The 15,413-nt window shown below is 36.7% G+C and overlaps 1 protein-coding gene across 1 annotated transcript in view; it reads left to right on the plus strand.

Annotated features, from left to right (window-relative positions):
• The window catches only part of LOC126283930 (serine protease gd-like), a 264,054-nt gene that overhangs the window by 218,521 nt on the left and 30,120 nt on the right, over positions 1-15,413 (plus strand). The window contains exons 6-7 of the mRNA XM_049982315.1: positions 10,902-11,017; positions 12,914-13,078. Of these exons, the coding sequence (XP_049838272.1) occupies positions 10,902-11,017; positions 12,914-13,078 (281 nt within the window). The remainder of the gene's footprint in view (positions 1-10,901; positions 11,018-12,913; positions 13,079-15,413) is intronic.

The raw sequence follows: 15,413 nt of genomic DNA on the forward strand, positions 1-15,413 counted from the left end.
CCATATTTAAATGAGTAATTTTTCAAGGAACTCTGTGTTTGTAAGGTGTATTTGCAGACAAGTGCTACTATGTTGTTAAATAATATTTTGTTCCAAACTAATTGATGTCATTTAAAAAGGAAATTCTTTTTATTTATGAATGTTTCTTTTTGTATTCAAAAATTTACATATTGTAAATATTACTTTGTACTAAACTAACAAAGTGACTATTATTGTCATGTTCCATTGTCTAAAAAAGCAAGCAATGTCACCCAAGCTTATTGTCTTCTGTTAATTTTCTAAACACTACCTATTTGTTGGAATAACTACAGCATTTGTATTACCTTTTTATGGCAATGGATTAGTTTAGTTATTTGCTTTTTTTCTTTTTATCAGTTGGAGGGAAAGTACAGGGATAATGAAAACTGGATGTGTGTGTGTAACACTTCAGCACACATACCTACTAGATAAGTTCAGTGGAACTGTTTTCTGTGCACTTCCTTTTCATTATGAAGTTGCATAGTTCACATTTGTCTTCGATCTTTTTGACAAGCACCTGAAAACTAATAGGAAATGGAATTAAAATTGGCATGTAATACTGTAATAGTGAGAACCTGGGGGGGGGGGGGGGGGGGGAGGGGGAAGAGAGAGAGAGAGAGAGCGCAGAGGGGGGGGGGGGGCTGTGGGTATGTTTGGACTAAATTTTCCCCCACAATAAAATGTAAATTGCACAGGTAATGTATATTTAATCTAGAACTGAATCAGAACAACAGAATTTTGCTTGTCTATTCAGTCCTGCTTCCTTAATAACATACAGCTCAACATTTGGTTGCCTTTTATCAACTTACATTATGAGGTCAGTTCCATTTTATAAAGACCTTTTATTAGCCATGACAAGTGTCTTCTGTTCAGTGTCACACAGTTTGCCATTTATGAATATACATGCAATAAATGTCACGATGTGGGATGTGTCAGTTGAATAAATGCTGGTCATTTGTAGGTCTGTAATTTTTATTTCTGTTAAAGAATTACTCTGCTAGAGTGCTGTTACGAAGAAAGAACTTCCTTGTATTTGAAAAGATTTCCAGTGATTGTCACATTTCTGTGGGCATTAGTTTTATAGTCATGTATCTCGTGCCTTTCTTCACTGTAGTTACATTCACTAGCAGGAAGAGCAGATTAGTATTTTCCTCTTTGTGAAAACATGACGTTCGGACTGCAGTGGATGGTTAAATAAAATTTCACAATCACATTTGTTTACTGATACTGTGTGGTTAATGTTTCCAATTGTTTAAACAGATGTCAATGTTTTAAATGTTTTGGTATATTAAATCAGTGTAGACCAGGTCTCAAACCTGGGATGTTTACCTTTCATGGGCAACTGCCCTACTACCACACAAGCCACTAAGCAGAACTAGTGACACTCTCTCACACTTTACGTCCACCTCTACCTCGTCTTCTACTTTCCACAATTCAATGAAGTCGAAATCAGAGCACACTCAATTAATAGTAAACTCGTTCTGCAAATGATATGCAGGGCTTGCATATGAACCTCATTTGTAACTCTAATTACTTTCTTTTTTGCAGCCAGTACCTCTTAACTGAGTTCTCCAGAACAGTATTCCTCAGAATATCAGTGAATGAAAACACCTTACTGATTTTTATATACATCAAATTGCCATTTATTCTAGTTGCAGAGGTAGCTGAACCTATATTTTAGAAGGCACATTGTACAGTTCCTTCAGTTTTTTTATCATTGTAAACTTTGCAGAGATTAGAATTTTCTGCACTGTTTGTTAATAACAGATGCTGTGGTTTTGATCATATGGAACAGGAAGAACTGCTTTTCTCAAAGTTTATAGCTAATCAGTTTGTACAAAACAAGTTGCTGACTAAAAAGTCATTACCTGTTTCCACCATGGATGCTTCTTCACTCACAAAGGGAGGCCATGATGTTTGGAATGTGGATTTACTGCAAACTGCGTATACTTGTAGTACTCCATGAGGACAACAAAATGAGTAAGCAGTAGCGCATACCTCTCAATCGTTATTGAGAAAATCGCAAGATAATTTGTCATCAAATATGTACCTGTGTGTGGCCGTTATCACGAAGCGGCAGCAGCCGAGTGGTTAGTGTCCAAGCCCCATAATCGTAGGTTGTTGGTCGCTGGATCAAGTCCTGTTCGTTACTTTTTTCCAACACAGTCATATTCTTTACTACTTATATTAGAATTGATATAACAGGAAAAATATGTGTAATCAGAAGAACTTTTATTAAATTTACAATGTTATTAGCAGTCTATAAAGTTTTATTATCACAAATAATATAATATTCATAGCTACCGACTAGTAAATGACCAAACCCATAGGTGGTGGTGGTGGTGGTGGTGGTGGTGGTGGTGGTGGTGGTGGTGGTGGTTCAAATATTACTGTGTCTCATTGCTACTGATCAGAACCTCTCGGAGAGCATTAAAGATAAACACCAGTCCTAATTGGCTGATTGTAAAGTGACCTGTTTCCAAATTACATACAAAAATAACCACTATTTCAGTATACATATAATTTGAAAATGATGCTTTGCTGAAACCATATGTGTAAAAGCCACCCTGTGTATTTTGAATGTGCCAAAAGCATTTAACATTGTTCTTACGTGAGAAACACAATGTAAATGTGAAATTAATACTGTAACTAACCGAAAGAAATGTAGCACATGGTCAGGATGTACCAGTAAACCTATCATTATAAAATTACTACAGCGAATTAATTAGAACATATAAATAAAGCATGTTAATTGAATCTCCGATATATGTTAGCACTAAAATTCAGGCACCAGTTGATTTGTTATGAACAAATTAAGAAATAACATAATTAGTCAGAAAATGTTATATTAACTCTGAACTAAGTTGAAAATAGGTTCACCTTGTTCAGTACTGAGATTGTAAATTTTTAACAATGTGTATCTCATATTCGGTTTAACTTTTGTGATTTTACGAAAAAATTGTAATTTTCATTGTAGGTAATTGTTAACAAAAGTATAAATAGAGGTCACACAGGCGCTGTGGGGCACTTGTTTTTTGGCTAGGGTTGTGAGCAAATGTAATGTAGGCTCACTCGTTTGTTGATTGTTGTGAAATCTGTGCCGTTTGATGTTAACTTTGGGTACATGTGATGTAACTGGTTCAGTTCACCAGAGTCTTGGAAATATATTGGTGTTAAAACTACACTGTACTTTGGAATTTATTTGGGAGTCTTCCGCAATCCTTTTCATAGGCTGCACAGCGATGAGACAAATCCAGGAATTTTACAACACCCCAAGAACTAAACAGCTCTCACTGTTGGTAGAATTGACGTGGAAACAGCAGCACATCGACTGGGCGTTTCACTCAAAAGTCAAAACATTTGCAACGTGGAGGTGGGAAAATATAAACATCTCAATGTGGTGAACTGAACCGGTTACATCACATGTACCCAAAGTTTATACTTTTGTTAACAATTACCTACAATGAAAATTACATTTTTTTTGTAAAATCACAATTAAAAGTTAAACTGAATATGAGGTACACATTGCTAAAAATTTACAATCTCAGTGCTGAACAAGGTGAACCTATTTTCAACTTAGTTCAGAGTTAATATAACATTTTCTGACTAATTATGTTATTTCTTAATTTGTTCATATCAAATCAACTGGTGCCTGAATTTTAGTGCTAACATATATCGGAGATTCAATTAACATGCTTTATTTATATGTTCTAATTAATTTGCTGTAATAATTTTATAATGATAGGTTTACTGGTACATCCTGACCATGTGCTACATTTCTTTCGATTAGTTACAGTATGAATTTCACATTTATATTGTTTCTCACATAGGAACAATGTTAAATGCTCTTGGCACATTCAAAATACACACGGTGGCTTTTACACACATGGTTTCAGCAAAGCATCCGTTTTCAAATTATATGTATACTGAAATAGTGGTTATTTTTGTATGTAATTTGGAAACGGGTCACTTTACAATCAGCCAATTAGGACTGGTGTTTATCTTTAATGCTCTCAGAGGGGTTCTGATCGGTAGCAATGAGATACAGTAATATGTGGTGGTGGTGGTGGTGGTGGTGGTGGTGGTGGTGGTGGTGGTGGTGGTATGGTATTCTGCTTTACGGTAGGTCTTGTCATGGGTTAAGTCTCTCCCACTTATGTATTCAGAAATGAAAAGACTGGCTATGGATAGACATGTCTCCTTTGATATTATCCAGCATCTTCTTCTTCCTCTTCCCCTTCTCCCCCTCCACCATTCCTTCTATTCCCTCCTTCAATAAACAGTCCCTCCTCAAACAATGTCCAATCCAGTTCTGCTTTTCCTTCCTCAGTGTCCAGGTCTCTGCACCATATAAACGCGTAAAGTGATACTGAAAATGTTTGCTTGACTGTGATTTGAGAAATCCCTTCTACCTGGAAGGAGCCTGAAACTACTTGTTATCTGCAAGTTTCGACTTTCACAGACAGCTTTCAAAAGATGTACAACTAATCGTCACTTTCAACATTAAGAGTAAAAGTTGAAGGATGGTATTTTTTGTAAAGACACAGAAAACAAAGTTAAACGGCACCAGCTGCATTGAATAAATGCTATGTTTCCACATACACAAGGTCTTTTGAGGTTTTCCATGGAAAAACAAACCTCGCTAACATTTTTAAGAACCTCTTTCATCCACTGATTTGGAAGCAAATCACAGAATTTCCTTAAATATCAGCACTGATGATTGGTCATGCAGTATCGAGTCTATTTTAATAGCATCTCCACGAGAACAATTTCTCGTTCTCTTTCGATTAAGCCTGGCCCTTCCCTTGGTTGTTTACTTGTCGGTAGTTAAGACTATTATATTATTTGTTATGATAAAACTTTTGGACTGCCAAATAACATTGTAAATTTAATGACAGTTAATCTGATTACATGTATTTTTCCCGTTATATCAATTGTAATATAAGTAGTAAAGAATATGACTGTGTTGGGAAAAAAAGGTGGTGAATGGCACTCAATCCAGCGATGAATGACCTATGGTTATGGGGCTTGGACACTAACCAGTCGGCTGCCTCAGCTTCATGATAATACGGCCATGCACAGGTACATATTTGATGACTGAAATTATCTTGTGATTTTCTCAATAGTGCTCGAGACGTATGTGCTACTGATTACACATTTTGTTGTCCTCATGGAGAACTAAGAGTGTAAAAAATCCGCATTCCAAATGTCATGGCCTCCCCCTGTCAGTTCACAATGCTCGTAACACCTGTTCAAAAGGACTAATTCTGCTTGTGATGTGAATTAAGTGGTAGGCAAATAATGTAAAACATGAACAGTAATGAGCACATGATTGAATCCTGCAGAATGTTCATTGTGATTCCTTCCCATGAAGATGTGGTGTCTAACTTTCAGCATCCCAGTTCCTAAACAAACTAACCAGGCATGTACTGAACCATATATCCGATAAACATCTAGTTTCTCTAATAGAAGATTGTGACCTGCACAATTAATTGCCCTTGCCGTAGATTGCAACTGATTATGCATAATCATTTTAAATTTGCATCTCAGTAAAGATAAAATAAAATTTCCTCAGTAGTGCAGTCCTTTCAAAATGTCATTATCTTCCTTACTTCTGATAGGTATGTTTGAAATTTTCATTTACCCATTGTGCCTTTGTACTGTCGCTTCAGGGTATGTTCCTTTAAATTTTGAACTTCTTCAATCACTTTCTTCACTTACTCTTAAAAACTGATAATTAAAAAGACATACTGTGTATGAAACTGTCTTTCGTAAAGTTTCCATTCTCTTTAATGAACACTGCCACCTCCTAAAGGTCTAAGATTTATTTACTTTTTTGAAACATGTTCCATATTAATTTACTGTCTCATCCCTCAACTTAAGACAAAGTGCTTGTTCATGGAAATTCTAACAAACTGTTACAATAATGTTTTATTTTAAAATTACTTAGAGATCATTAACCCCCTTAACTGCTCTGGACGTGTTCATGCACGCGCCTTTGTCCCTGTCCCTGTGTGCTCTGAATAGGTTTATGTATAGACACATTCAGAGTACCAGATAGAAGGACTGGTGGTGCGCGAAAACACAGAGCACACGGGGACAGGTACAAAGGTGCGCGCGTTAACATATCCCAAAAAGTTAAAGGGTTAATTGTTACAGCCATTTTGTGGATATCCATCTTTTATTCTTGAGACATACTTACATCCGATCTTGAATTTTCAGCACCAGTTTCATAAGCAATTTTTCTTATGTTAAATTTGGCTTGGACATTCTTAGTAAATTCCTACCATATCAGCAATAATCAGATACTCAAGTCAGATCAAATCAGATTACCTAAGTTTTCGATATTTTCATCCATTTTTGTTGTTGAGGGAATCTGGGCCACGAGCCACCTTCAATGGCTTTTCAGCCACCTTCAGTGGACAACTTAAAAGCTCACATATTTGATCAGCAGTCTTAACCATATACTAAATTTAGTAAAAGACAGGTTTCAGTAGTGCTTTTTCGAAGTTCCATGTGAAAATTCGAGATTTTGTTGCTTTATGATTTCCCTTATTTTTCTGGTAAAACAAAATAACAGCTCTTGCACAAACAGTCCATGGCTACAATGATTTCTTTGGACACCAGAGATGCAGCATTTGACTGAGAAGGCTTCATGCCTCACAGCTAATGTTTGTTCATCTTTGCCTGATGAATTCTTACTGTGACAGCATTGGTCCCATTACTTTATAACCACACCTCGTAAATTGAAGAAATCTGGTCTATCAGTGTGCTTTATATCTCGATGTGATTGTGATGGACACCAGTAAAGACTCGAGAATTTAAAGTCGGCTACTAACACTCAGTTATTCACGGTGTTCGATAAATTGTTTGTCAACTCCTTGTGACACACTTTTACTAAACAATTCATAACATGCTACTATGTATACATAAATTGTAAAACTGGCTTCAAAAAAGTATGTTTTGGCTCCTGGAGGAAAGAAGCTTATTGAAATGGTTTAGCCCATTTTAGAGGACAAGCTGTACCTGTTTATTTGCTTATAGAAATGCTAATAATTCGAGTACTGAAGGGTTCACTTTTAGTGAGGAGTGGCCTATTAACTTTAAAAAAATAAACATATCATTTTTGTGCTAGGTATGGAAAGTGAGTGGATTGGTGAATTTATCATAAAAAAATTAACTAGGAAGCATACTGGGAAATAAATCCACATGACTTTTCATTCCTAAAGAAATGAGGCTGTTTTCATTTTCTTTTTAAAAAAAGTATATTCCTGATTTAATATGAACTTTCAAAGATGCAAACTGTGGGATGAAAATGTAACAAAGAATTCTGCAGTTAACATGGATGGATGGATCTCTGAAACTGAAACCTCTTTTGATGCAAAAGCTGCTAATCCAAAATGTTTCAAGGGTATATCATACCCTTTCTTCTCTTACCTCTTAGACAAAAAGGCATAGGTGACAACAAAATCACGAAAAAGTGATTGTTGAGACTTGGTGAAAACATGACTACAGAGAAGCAAAAGTCCTCCTTTTTTCATACTACTGTTCATTTTATAATAACCCAGTGTCTAATGTGAACAACTATGTGACTTGGGTTAAAATTTTAAATTTTGGCTGTTCTGGGTGACAACTGGACATGTTGTGCATGTACATTCATGAAATGGGCGGAGGCAATAATGTATTTTTCAGCTCTTTGGTCACAAAAAATGCACTTGATAAAGCATGTTTGAGGTTACTGAACAAGAAAAATATCACTAAAGTCTCTACAAAATAAAACTGAAGTTTTCTCATTTATTTTTGGAAATTTGTGTGCATTTTGCTTTAAATGTTAAATACAAATTAATAAAATTGATAAGAAAATTTATTTGGAGTTCTAGTTCTTTTTTATTTGTTTCAGAAACAAACAAACAAACAAATAAATATGAATATTGTAGAAACTATATAACTGTTTCATAACTTTATTTTTGTGGAAGATTCCCATATTTGTACACTTTCTTTATTCCACATTCAGCAATGAAACATTTGTTACTTGAACTTTCTCTGGGATGACTGAAACTTCAAATTAAGAGTCAACTGCAAATTCATTTTGTAAAGACAACTTATGTAGACTTGATGGCTCTGGGTTCTCACAAACTTTTTCATGCACATGATAACAAATGCATCCTTGTCAAAGTTAGTGGTGCAACAGGGAGAACAAGCTAAATCTACACTTAACTGTAAGGTGCATGTATTCATATGAGGAAGAATGTTCCCAATTATTCCATTTTCAGCAAATTAGTGATCTCAAATTACTGAAATATGGTAAAGGTGGGCATTTATATCAAATGTATAGCAGTACAAATCTGCAGATAAGTGTTAAAGTATACTACAGTATCCACTTTATTCACATATACACCTTGAAAAACTGAAAATATGCTTTCAGCAGCAAAAACAAAATAGATTTTTCAGTAGGAATTAAGTCAGATATTGCATGAAATAAGTTACACAGCTTTAATACTTTAGACAAGAAGTATCAGATTTGCGACCATCTGTGGCACTAAATGGTAATACACTTGCCTTGTCACCAGTGTAATTTTTTAATATTATTTATTTATTTACTTTATTTTATGTTTTGCGATAATGTGATGATCAGATGTATGGTAAGAAACGTACCATATAAGACAAAATCAACCAATGGAAACTACATGTAGAAACAGCAACAATGTAGGAAAGGACAGGTTGCTACTTACCATAAAGATGTGGTGTGAGGTGTGCTTGCTTGCATGTATGAATGAATGGTGGTTTTTTCTCTTTCTCTTATGAAGGATGTGGCTAAAAGTTTGTGTGTAAATTCCTTTTAATTTTACCTGTCTGCAATTAACTGGTCATATTGATGGTAAGTAGCAATCTACCTTTTCCTGCAATATAAAGCAAGATATCAAAAGGGGTACATTACAACAATGTAGTGAAGCTGAGAATGTACCTTGTAAAACCACTAGACAGTAAATTGTCACTTCAAATTCCACTAAGTCACGTCAGTGCCCAAAAAACATAGGTGCTTTAACAGGGTACAAGGTAAATAATACTGCCAGTAGAGGACATTCATGACAGTACGCCTGTTATGCCAACACTTAGTAAAAAGAGTGCATGTGTTTTTTACACTCATAATGCGATAAAGTGTGTCCAGACACTCCCAGAAACACTTTTTTTCATATTAAGTGCATTGTGCTGCCACCTACTGCCAGGTTCTCCATATCGGTGACTTCAGTAGTCAATAAACATTGCTAGAGAGCAGAAATGGGCACTCCGCGGAACTTGTGGGCTTTGAATGTGGTTAGGTGATGGGTGTCACTTGGGTCATATGTCTGTACTCGAGATTTCCACACTCCCAAACATCTCTTGGTCCATCGCTTCCGATGTGATAGTGAAGTGGAAATGTGGATGAACACATACAGCACAAATGTGTACAGGCTGACTTCGTCTGTTGACTGACAGACTGCCGACAGTTGAAGAGGGTTGTAATGCGTAATAGGCAGATATATATCCAGTCAATCACACAGGGATTCCAAACTGAAGTACTATGAAAATACTGTGACAGTTAGGCGGGAGGTGAGAAAATTTGGATTCCATGGTTGAGCGCTTGCTCAAAAGCCACACGTCATGCCCGTAAATGCCAAATGATGCCTCGTGTGGTGTAAGGAATGTAAACATTGGACAACAGAAATGGTGGAAAAATGTGGGGTGGAGTGACAAATCACTGTATACAATGTTTCAATCAGATGGCAGGGTGTGGGTATGGCGAACGCCCGGTGAAAGTCGTCTGCCAGCATGTGTAGTACCAACAGTAAAATTCGGAGGTGGTGGTGATACGGTGTGGTCATGTTTTCATGGATGGGTCTTGCACTCCTTGTCGTTTTGCGTGGCACTATCATAGCAAAGGCCTACATTGATGTTTTAAACACCATCGAGCACCTGTTCATAACCGACGGCCTGTGGTAGAGTGGTTACACGACAATAACATCCCTGTAATGGACTGGCCTGCACAGAAGTCCTGACCTGAATATTATAGAACACCTTCAAGGCATTTTGTAATGCCTACTTCGTGCCAGGCCTCACTGACAGACATTGATACCTCTCCTCAGTGCAGCACTCTGTGAAAAATGGGCTGCCATTCCCCAAGAAACCTTCCAGCACCTGGCTGAATGTATGCCTGCGAGAGTGGAAGCTGTCGTCAAGACTAAGGATGGGCCAACACCATACCGAATTCCAGTATTACCTATGGAGGGTGCCACGAACTTATAAGCTATTTTCAGCCAGGTGTCCGGATACTTTTGATCACAGAATGTACATATAAAAACCGTTAATAAAGGAATCGCACTGTAGTACTGGAATAATAGCTGTTGCTTTCAAAAGCTGCTAGATTTTCAACATAGGAAGTGACCCAAATTGTACTGATTTTAACAGGTACGTTTCTCAGCTTCACTGTGTTATCACAATGTGTGCTTTTTAATATCCTGCTTTATATTGTATGTTTCTTACCACAGACATGATAGGGATTATCTCTTCTCAAAATGCATCAAGAGATGATAAATACATAAATGTATTATATATTATGGCACCCAAAACAAGTGTATGACCATTTAAACGACTCAGTGGTAATTGTAATTCATAGGTCCTAACTTGAGCTGCTTTTGTAAGGTAAAAGTAACACTCAAAATTGTTTCGGATTGGCAAATAATACAATATAAATAAAGGAAGTAAGTCTGATAATGGACTGAGCTCATACCACTAAGTTTCCAAGTTGATTGCAATTATGTTCTAAACCAGTATACATTCTTTGCCACCCATCACACACTAGTAGTATACCTTGTTGGAGACAATGTCTGTATGTGTGTGTGCAGCTGGGCATTGCATCAAGTACCGTGATAATCCGGCACTCACACCAAAGGATCTTGTTATCTACCTCGGAAAGTACGAGGTGCGGCGCTTCGCAGAGCCTTACAGCCAGGTTAGAGAGGTAAGTGTCAATTTACCTCATATGCATCAAAAACTTTGTCCAGTCTGCCCTTTGTCTGGAGAATAGCTTCTCATATTAGTTTATATTTTTAACAGCTCACTGAAACTGCATGAAATAAATTTTTCCTTTACTGGTAGTAAAGAAAGCTACTTTTAATAACTTCATTCTGAAATGAAACCTGGTGCATAGTATAAATCGAAAAGAAATTGTTTCCTTTGGTGTCTGTAATTGCCATCCCTTTTTTTTTTTAAAACTTTAGGGGTGTGTCTACAAAAGCAGTAAGTAAATAAGGGGAAAGAAATCGCACAGTAGTAGGGGACTGATGTGTGGAGCATAGAAACGTAGTAAATATTAACAGTAAATTGTATTCACATTAGCTTGTGAGCTCTTGCTCTTTCTTTAGTAAAAGTACTCTCTCTCTCTCTCTCTCTCTCTCTCTCTCTCTCTCTCTCTCTCTCTCTCTCTCTCTCTCTCTCTCTAAACCTCAGACACTTCACATACATACACTCACACTAGGAAAATAGCAGAATCTTGAAAGCTAGTGTGATTACTGTTTTTTTAAGATGTTTCTATGCTCCACACTTCAGTACTCCTTAGTTGAGTGGTAGCCTTTGCCTTATTTCATGTACTGTTCCTTCCAACCAGGCATGTCCATTATTGTTGTTACACAGTTGGATATACGTGTGAAATGGGGGTCTCGGTAAACAATGTCATCCACTAAAGCTTGTGTGCCCGCTAGAGGCTACAACAGAGCCTCATACCTGATACTGTGGCCTGGCCAGCGAGTGAAATGCCCATCACTCAGACAACCATCGGTGTGTGAAACGTTAAAGGAACCAGACAGTCTGTTAAAGTGTTCTAACCATTGTGTTCATCTTTTAAACAATCTGCTTGCTTTCAGTTCTTCCATATAACACAATGGGCAATATGTGATATTTTTAAAAACCTCACATTTAATATCCTTTGTAATCTGTTTATATTTTATTCTCTTGTGGATCTTAATTTTCTTTTATTGCATGACTGCACTTTGTGTTAACAGCATCCTGTGGAAACATTTCTTGGACAACAGATGTGTGGTTAACTGTTCAGATATTGTTTAACTGGAACACTAGAATAGTCTGCATTGTTGGATTTCTTTGTAACAATGCCAACAGGTATTGCCTTCTTCAGTAACACATGTATGGCTTCCTATCAATATGCATTTTTCTGAGAAAATGAGATCAAATTTATAAAATTATTGACATTAAGTAAATGAATGCATGATGGTCAGAATTTTGGGGAATAGCTGTAGTGACTGCAGTTTTTGACAGTATAGAGCTTCCCAATATTAAAGTCCACAAATGAACTATCAATATGACAGTTCCTAACCACCAGTCTTAATCCCTGGAATGTGCTACACCAACAGACACAAGTGAATAGCAATTTGACATCTCTAATAGCAGAAAACACAGTGTAATATTTTTGTAGATGATATTACAAAATGTAGTATTGAAAATACCAAGAATGGAAAGAATTTTTGCTAAAACACAGCTGAGTGTGTTAGTTTGAAGGTGATCTGAATAAGTATAGTTGTTTAATATATTAGTGTGTCAGCCCTCCACATTCCTCATGTTGCATTTAGTTATCATTCAGAAACATACCTGCAGAAAAGTAGAAAAAAATCAAACAAAATTACTTTTGTTTTCCTCATGGTGATGGACACAGTGCTTTCGTCACCATCACTTTCTTAAGTAAGAACTTAATTAATTTAACTTATTCTTCTCTAATAACTTGGTTTCGTTGTGAAGTTTTTCTGCTAGTATTGTTATGAAAACTGATTTGGTTACTTGTCCATTCTTTTGCTGTGTAATAAAATATTTTTGACTTCATTTTTTTCCCTACTTTCTTATTACATAGGTGTCAGAAATATATCTCCATCCCGACTACAACAGTAACAACTTTGATGCTGACATTGCTATGATCATACTGCGGGATCCTGTTGAGTACACCCGTTACGTTCTTCCGATTTGCCTGTGGAATCAACATTCATCATTAAGCCATATAATTGGTCAAATTGGAGTGGTAAGTGTTTCTTTACAGATTTATTTTCGCTACTATCCAGAAACTTTAGCATCCATGGTGGGTGGCTGAGCCAAAGACATTATTTACAGACAAACATGTTTTCACTCTGTAAGATATACAACTGAAATAATACATCACTATGTATGGTGCCAGAATTGGACTGAAATAAACTAAAAGAAAAGTATCTGCATCTATACTCTGCAAACCCCTTTGAAATGCATGGCAGATGGTTCTTCCCATTGTACTGCTTATTAGTTTCTTGCTGTTCTATTTGCATATGGAGTGTGGTAAGAACAGTAATTTAAATATCTCAGTACATGCTGTTACTAGTCTCTTTTCATGTGACATCTACTGGACCAATACATAGGTGATGGTTGTTCATAGGTTCTTCATGTAATACTGGTTCTGGAAACTGTGCAAGTAGGCTTTCATGAGATAGAAGTAAACGTCTTGAAGTGTTTCCCGGTTTGGATTTATCTCGCAGCATTTCTGTGACACTCTTCAATACCCAAACTTGTGACCACTTGAACTGTCTTCATTTGCTTATCTTTAATATCTGCTGTCAGTCTTATTTGACACGAGTCTAAAACGGATTAGAAATACTCAAAGATGGACTAAATGAGTGTCGGGTAAGCGATGTCCTTTGTAGACTGACTGAAGTTTTCCAGTAACTACCACTGATTAGAAGTGTGCCATCTGTGTTACCTTTATGATCATTCCAGTTCGTATTCCTGTGGTAACAATGGTTAAAGCCAGATTTGTGTAAGTTGTACAATTCCAGTTCTGACTTGCTGGGATAAGTAACCATATTTCTGTGATTCTGCAAGATTTTAAATTACTGAACATTTGAGGCTATTGCACGACTATGAAATCTGACCAATATCTGACATAATATCTGACATAATTTCTGTGAAACTTTTTACAGATTGTGCATTATTACAGACAATTGCAACAACTGTAAAATATTGGAGATTATTTTTATTACTGTTTGTAAGGTCATTAATATACAGAGAGAAAACTAATGGGCCCAACGTACTTCCCTGGGACACATCTGAAATTACTTCGATATCTGTCAGTAATTTTCTATCCTAGACTACATGCTGTGCTGCCTAACAATAGATCATGTACCATAAAAAATCTCCTTTTATACACCATTGTCATTAGTGGTGTGATAGTCAAATGCTCTACGGAATTCATGATGCACTGAATCTTATTGTTTAGATAACTAGCATTCAAAATATTTTTCTGTGAAAAACCCAGATTGAGCTTCACATGACCGATACTTTAAATATCCATCCTGGTTGGCAAGGAAGAAGTCATTCCATTAAAGATATTTCACTGGCAAGGAAGAAGTCATTCCATTAAAGATATTTCACTATGTCTAAGTTCAGAATGTGTTCTAAAATTCTATAACAGGTAGCAGTCACTGAGATTGGATGACAATTTGTGGATCATTTTCCCCTACCTTTCTTGTGTACAGGCATGGTCTGTTGTTTCATCCAACTACTGGGCACAGTTTTCATTTATTTACTGTTAAGAGGGGCTAACACAGCTGACAGTTCTGTACAAAATCTCTCAAGGATTCCATTGGGCCCTGGAACTTTGTTCAGTTCCAGGATTATGGGTGCCTATCAATGGCAGGGGCACTAAATAAGCACCACTCATCTTTGCGGTAGAATGAGAGTGAAACTGGACCAATATTCTTGGATTTTCCTTTATAAAATATTGCAGAGCAGAATTCAAGCTTTAGCTTTGCTATCCTGAGTTTCAGTTCCTATAACCTGTGAGCACTTGAACACTTGACTGTGCCACTGATAGCCTTTACATGTGACCAGAATTTCTTCCTCATTTGTGACAGGTCTTGAACATTAGTCAGGTTCTTCTGCATTAGTCATTCAAGTTGTGGATGATACAGTTTTATGGGAAAAATATATCTAAAAACAAAGATGATGTAACTATGTAACTTACCAAACGAAAGTGTTGGTATGTTGATAGAGACACTAGCGCGCACACTCACAAAATTCAAGCTTTCGCAACCCACACTTGCTTCATCAGGAAAGAGGGAAGGCTGAAAGGATGTGGGTTTTAAGGGAGAGGGTAAGGAGTCATTCCAATCCCGGGAGTGGAAAGACTTACCTTAGGGGGAAAAAGGGACAGATTTACACTTACACTTGCACGCGCACACATCCATACATCCATCTGCACATAAACAGTATATTGCATCCCAAATCATGCATGGGTCTGTCAAATTTATTTCGTATTTCATCATACATGATACTCACCACACAGCACCACACACCACAGCGACACTAATTAGATAATGTGTTTCATACAC

This window comes from Schistocerca gregaria, chromosome 8 (genome assembly GCF_023897955.1).
Source record: "Schistocerca gregaria isolate iqSchGreg1 chromosome 8, iqSchGreg1.2, whole genome shotgun sequence".
NCBI classification, from domain to species: Eukaryota; Metazoa; Arthropoda; class Insecta; order Orthoptera; family Acrididae; genus Schistocerca; species Schistocerca gregaria.